Source organism: Hirsutella rhossiliensis, assembly GCF_020360975.1.
Source record: "Hirsutella rhossiliensis strain HR02 chromosome Unknown scaffold00013, whole genome shotgun sequence".
In the NCBI taxonomy this organism is placed as follows: Eukaryota; Fungi; Ascomycota; class Sordariomycetes; order Hypocreales; family Ophiocordycipitaceae; genus Hirsutella; species Hirsutella rhossiliensis.
The window spans coordinates 2,117,475-2,123,474 of NW_025408679.1; the positions used below are offsets into that span (position 1 = coordinate 2,117,475).

The following is a 6,000-nucleotide window of genomic DNA, read 5'->3' on the forward strand; positions in this document are numbered from 1 at the left end:
GCAGAGCCTCATATTGATCATCTTGAGGCTGTAATCGAGCCTCTTTTGGCTGGCCGTAATGGTCATCACCATGATTGTGATGCTGCCAACAATAGGAGAAGGCCTGAACGTGGGAACTAAAAGCCTGGCCGTCGATGTTGCCTGGCCGCCATTGCTTCCATGCGGAAGGGTCTCTAGAGCGGAAATTCCAGTGTTTGAGGAAGGAAACGTAGGTCAGGTCCTTCAGGGCTTCCGGGCGCTGACCGTACTTTTCGTAGACGTTGGGGCCTCGTCAACCTCATCGCCGTCAATGCGTAAGGAGCGGGAATGTCTGTCAGGATGACGGCAGTCAACGTATAGGCAGATTCGTGAGCCCTCCTGTAACGGCAGGCCGAGGAGTAAGTGGCTAACCTCCTGCTTCGAGTAATCCCGTTCAGCAACTAGCTGATTCAGGAGCTTTGACGTGAAAGAAATCAGGGGGTTGTGGTCCTTGACCCGGGGCATCAGCGCCTTCCCAATCTGGGCAAAAGACTCGCTCTTCTTTTCTGACTTGGAGCAGTATTTGGCTGCGTAATCGATCACCTGCTGGAGGCTCGTGCAGGGAGAGACATCTGTATTGGCTAGCCATGCAACGGTAAGCAAGCGGTTGTAGTGGTTAATCTGGCCATCGTTCCTCCCACCCCTAAAGGTCCAGTGCTTGGAGTGAGGCAACTTGTCAAGGGAGGCTAGTAGGCGCTGTCCGTGAGGAAATCCAAATCGGCACTCTACCTGCTTGGTATGCTTATTGCGCTGCATACAGTAGTTGTTGCAGCGGTGGCGTTGCACGCGGTTGACTACCATCGATAGGAACTGAACGGTAAGGGCTGCTCCAATAGATTGCTGATCAGGATTCCCTTCCCAGGAGCCTGTATTCGATGAGGCTCTGGGTTAACGGCAGATACGTGATATCCCCAGATACGGGCAAATCGCTCCCGGGATCGATTATCGTCAGGATCCAAGTCTGGGTGGCCACTTAACCAATATAGGCCATGGTGGTGACTGGACCCCCTGCCCTGCCACTCATAGCGGCCCCAAAGGTCCGTTAGGTTGAACTTCTGCTTCAGGACAATAGTCGTCGAAGCGTATAACGCTTGTAGAAGTGGTAGGCGGCGATGTGGGCGTTGTCTCGCAGTAGTTGCCGGGACAGGACCATGCGCGCCGCCTCAGGAGCTGCTTTCCACTCTTGGAATCGAGGCATGTGACGATATAGTGATTCCCAGTGGTAATCGGCCGCACTTGCAGTAACGAAAAGGCCAGGTCTGCCCAGATTGTAGGCATATGCTTCCAATTCCTTCCTTTGCTTATACCAATACGGCCGGGTGCCCCTGATTACCGCGGCTTGGCGCGTGATCGACTGGATCAGGTCCTGAGCCTCTGGCTCATCAGGCTCAGCCATCGCTTCCTCTAGGTCAGCGCGTGTAAGGGGTTGACGGCGGCTGTCGCGTTGCTTGACGAAGTAGTCACTTCGCTTTCGGACCTGCGCACGTAGCAGCGTGTTGAGGGCGACGAAAGGCCACGTTTTATGGCGGGCAAAACGTCCGTCATGCCATCTCATCGCATGGCCAAGGTAGTCCTGGTACGTGATGCTCCGTAGGCGAGGCTCCACGAAGTCGGCCTTGCCGTCAGGGTAGAGGTAGGGAACGCAAGCGATAACAGCGGCTGGGAACGGTTGAATTCGTCGATAGGGGTCCTGCGAATGGATGGCAATGGCATCTGGTGGTGAGCCTGCGCGCTATGCGACATATACTCAACATTAGCCATACGCTCAGAGTCAGGGGCAACATCAAGGACTCGGGACTGCAGGGCGTTTAATTCGGTATCGGTAACCTGCAAGTTCGGGATCGCTGATGCGTCCGCATCGCAGGGATCCTCTTCCAAGGCCTCCTCAACAGGGCCTTGTGGGATCTCGCCGTCAGGTATGTCAGCCACTTGGCTAGCAATGGAAGCAACTATGCTGCCGTCAAGAGGAAGCCGTTGCAGGCGATCCTGGCTCACGACGATATCGCGATAGCCCGGTGGTGGCGCTGTAGGTAATACAGCCAGGTCAACAGGCATGAACGGCGTACCCGGAAATCGCGAGCAAACTGTTGCTGGAAGCGAGGGTCGCCTTCCATATTAGGAGGCCGTAGGAGCACGATATCTAGCTCCTTCGGTAGCACTGGGAGCTCTTCAAATAGCCTACCAATGTTGCGAAGAAAGTGGATAACGTGGCCGCGATATTTGTATTGAGCGCCACGCACTTGTAGGACCTTGACGTGTACGTGAATCCTAGCAATAAGCATCTCCTCAACCATCGTTAGATCGGGTAGATTGCCGGGGACTTCCCCAAAGTCGAGGTTATTCGCAGCGCTGAAGAAGTAGGGCTCGTCGAGGGCTTTCTTCCTGTCTCGACCAATGCAGCGGCTGCAGATTTTCAAGCTATTTCGTTTCATATCGAACCAACGCTCCTGGCAGCGAATGCAACTATGCATCTTGTCGTCATTCAGGGCAGTATAGAACTCTCGCACAAGCGCCTGATCTTCCTTACTAAGGGCGGGCAAGTCAAGGTCACCTGTAAAGGCGGATCACTACTCTGATCAAACAGCCGCGCTTGAGGCTGTGTGCCTTGACGAGTATAACGGCCGCGGTGATGACCCTGTGACAATAATGAAGGAGTGGTAGGAAGCGATTCCTGTGGTATAGGAGTGCCTTGCACAACAGGAGCTGTAGAAGCAGTGTCTTGAATCGGCGTGCCCAGAACTACTGTTGGCAGGCCAAGGGTAGGAGGAAAAGGGAAGGTCCTCAACAGGGCTTAGAGTAGATGGCCCCAGCGGAGGTATAGGCAGTTCCGGTGCAGGCGCCAGGCCACGGAATAAAACAGGCATGGCAGGAGGTCGTAGGTCAGTCACAGACGCAGGCGTTGGCGCAGTCCGCCTTGGAGGCGTCAGGTTAGCTAGCGAATCCGTCCTCTTCGTGGCTCTGCGTAGCGATGGTCTCGAGGCGATATTCCGCATCGCGGTAACGGCGGCTCGCGATTCGGTTGCCCGTTCTTTTCGGTGTGCCCTACAGCTAGCACACTGTCCTGTAAACTTCGTAGGGTCCTTGACGCTTCGAAATTCGACTTCGGGCAGATCTTGCTTGCAGGTACGACAGTTGCGGACTGCCTCGGGCATATTGTTCTCCATCTGACCGTATATATCCACCTCTTTCCCACCGAGACTGCTAGATATTGCTCGGGCAGGAGGCTTTGCGAGGACTTGCGTGGCTGCAGCAATACACACCCGCAGGTGGTGCCAGGGAATGTTGTAGCTAGGTCGGCCGCGGAGCTAAATTTGACCTAGAATCCGTTAGTAACCGATGGGTTCGATAGATTCGACCCACGATGGAAGTGGAAGCGTGTGCTTGGAAACTTGCATTGAAGAAAAGCTCGGAAACGGCTAGCTCGTTACCTAGTCAACGCTCAGGGTTTGCGGCATGGCCTTCATTTGGTGGCGTTGCCAACCGACCACTCCCCGCACGAGTTGAGTACAGGGGAGGCCAATTAGCCAATGAGAAGAGGTTTTATGCCTCTCTTTCTGACTGAATAAACGCCCTTCGGGCTGAATTAGAAAGTACTTCTCATTGCACCCAGTTTTATGAGTTCTTCCATGTAGGACGGAGCATGACCTAACGTATCACTGGCCAGACTTGTCAATCGCGTCGTCGGAGGGACAGGAAAAGCTTAAATGATCCTTTCAGGGACAGGAAAGCTTAAATGATCCTTTCAATCGAATTACTTCCGTGATGTTGGAGCCCGAAAATTTTTACGTTAGGCTAGTTGGACGATGGACCAAGATCGAATGATCGAAAGCCACCATACCTTAATTGGTGTATGTCATGATCATGGAATCTCCAGCGCCAACCTCGCCATCTTCGTTTACGACAATTTCAGCATCAATCCGCTCCAGATCTCCTGCATCGTGTCCCGCGCCACACTTTTCCGCTACGACGCCATCGTCTAATTCTGTCCGTTATCCTGAGCCTCCGGACGAATTCGTACAAGACCATGTCACGTACCTGCGTCGCGCGAAGACGACGAAGAAGGCAGCTCGTCTCGGCTCGTCGCATGTGTGGAAGTACGGTCTTCATTACATCCGAGACAGTGACAAGAAAGAGGTATACTACTGTCACGAATGTGCGATCGGAAAGTATAAGCAAGAGTTATTTGTGATCAATGGCACGTCGGGAGTGAGAAATCATCTCGAACAGAGGCACCAGATTGATCCACAAAGCGGCGTGAGGAAACGCGGTGCGACACGGGCGTCTGTATTGGAGCAACAGAAAAGCGCAGCTGCTAGTAGCAATTTTTCTGGAAAGATACCGTTGAGAGGTTCAAAGAGCTTTTGATTCGTTGGGTTGTGTACTGCCATATTGCTTTCTTCCAGTTGGAGAACCAGTACTTCGAGAGCTACTCTTCTTTCTGAACCCTGCTCTACTTAATCACCTCCCAAAGGCTGCGAAAACAATTCGAGGTTGGGTTATGGATGCGTTCCTGTCGAAGAAGCAACAGCTGAAAGAGGACCTCCAGCGGTCGCGGAGTAGAATCTCCATCTCCTTCGACCTCTGGACCTCGCCAAACCCGTACGCAATCCTGGGTGTCGTCGCCATGTGGATTGACGCCACCGGCAAGCGACGAAGTACCGTCCTGGGCATGCGACGCGTTCATGGCGAGCACAGTGGCGAGAATCTTGGGTCGACCGTTCTCGAATTATTGACGGAATATGACATTGGCGGAGATCAGATTGGATACTTCATGCTGGACAATGCTTCATCCAATGATACCGCTGTTGAGTTTATACTCAAGGAGCTCTGCCCATGGATGAAGCCGCAACAGCGTCGCCATCGCCGACTGCGCTGCTTGGGTCACATTGTCAACCTCTGCTGCCAGGCGTTTCTCATGGGTCGAAATTGTGAGAAGCATTTGGCGAAGCTTGAAAAGCACCACCAGCGCGGAGATTACGTGAAGGTAGAGGAGCTGTGGAAGAAGTTTGGATGTTTAGGCCGGCTCCATAACCTTGTGCGGTACATCCGGCTTACTCCTCAAAGGCGGGAGGAGTTTGCAGCAATTATTATCGGCGGCCATCTCTCCGAATTCGATGGGCTCGAGCTTATCCAGAACAACTCCACACGCTGGAATTCGTGGTTTCATTCGATCACACGAGCGTTAAATGTTCGAGAACGTTTGGAAATCTTCTCAGCTCGTCATGTACCAGGAGAGGGTCTCAAGGGATTTCGAACTTCAAACTAGATGGACAGCACTGGTTCGAGCTTGAAAAGATCGAGCTCGCACTAAAAGACTTCTTCGCGGCAACTATGCTTGCTGAAGGAAACAAGACATCCTCGCTGACTGGTTTTCGACTTTGACTGTCTTCTCCGCGAGATCAACGAGACGAAGGATCACTACCATGACATTCACGAGGAAGACGACGACGACAACTTCACGTGGAGGTATTCCAAGGTTGTGCAGATGCTGCGTGGTCAAAGTGCGAGGAGTATTACAGCAACCGACAACGGAATTGGCAACATCGATTTCCTGAAGATACTGATCTTCCGCCAGCGTATTACGCAGCTCAAGTACTCAATCCGTATCGAAAGTGGGCATGGTTCAGGCAAGAATGGGTTCTTCAGGGCGACGAAGGAAGACAGAAGTGGTATGAAAGCGCACAGCTGGCGGTGAAGCAGCTCTGGGAGACAGAGTATAAGGAAAGTACCCTGTTGAGGCGCTACCACCTCCAGTCAGGAAGGACAAGGATCCAGACCCAGCATTCGATCGGCAGAGGGAACATAAGCGCATTCGCATAGACGGCCCGGCTGCTGCCACCGATCTGTATGAGCAGTATATTTCGACCGACCGGCTGCATGACGAGGAGGCAGGTTGCGATGAGGCCATCGCCTATTGGCTATCCCGTTATGACTCGCAAAGAGACCTCGCCCGCTTCGCTCTGGATCTATTTGCGGTTTCCC

General features: G+C 53.1%; 1 protein-coding gene across 1 annotated transcript; it reads right to left on the reverse strand.

Moving 5' to 3' along the window:
- Positions 1 to 1,078: 1,078 nt before the first annotated feature.
- HRG_09797 (ATP-dependent DNA helicase PIF1) lies at positions 1,079 to 2,450 on the reverse strand (the record flags this gene model as incomplete). Its single annotated transcript, XM_044868268.1, has 7 exons — positions 1,079 to 1,200; positions 1,255 to 1,277; positions 1,332 to 1,422; positions 1,504 to 1,731; positions 1,782 to 1,951; positions 2,014 to 2,042; positions 2,085 to 2,450. The coding sequence occupies 7 exons, from the start codon at positions 2,448 to 2,450 to the stop codon at positions 1,079 to 1,081; spliced, it is 1,029 nt and encodes a 342-aa protein (XP_044716849.1).
- Between the last annotated feature and the right edge of the window lie 3,550 nt (positions 2,451 to 6,000).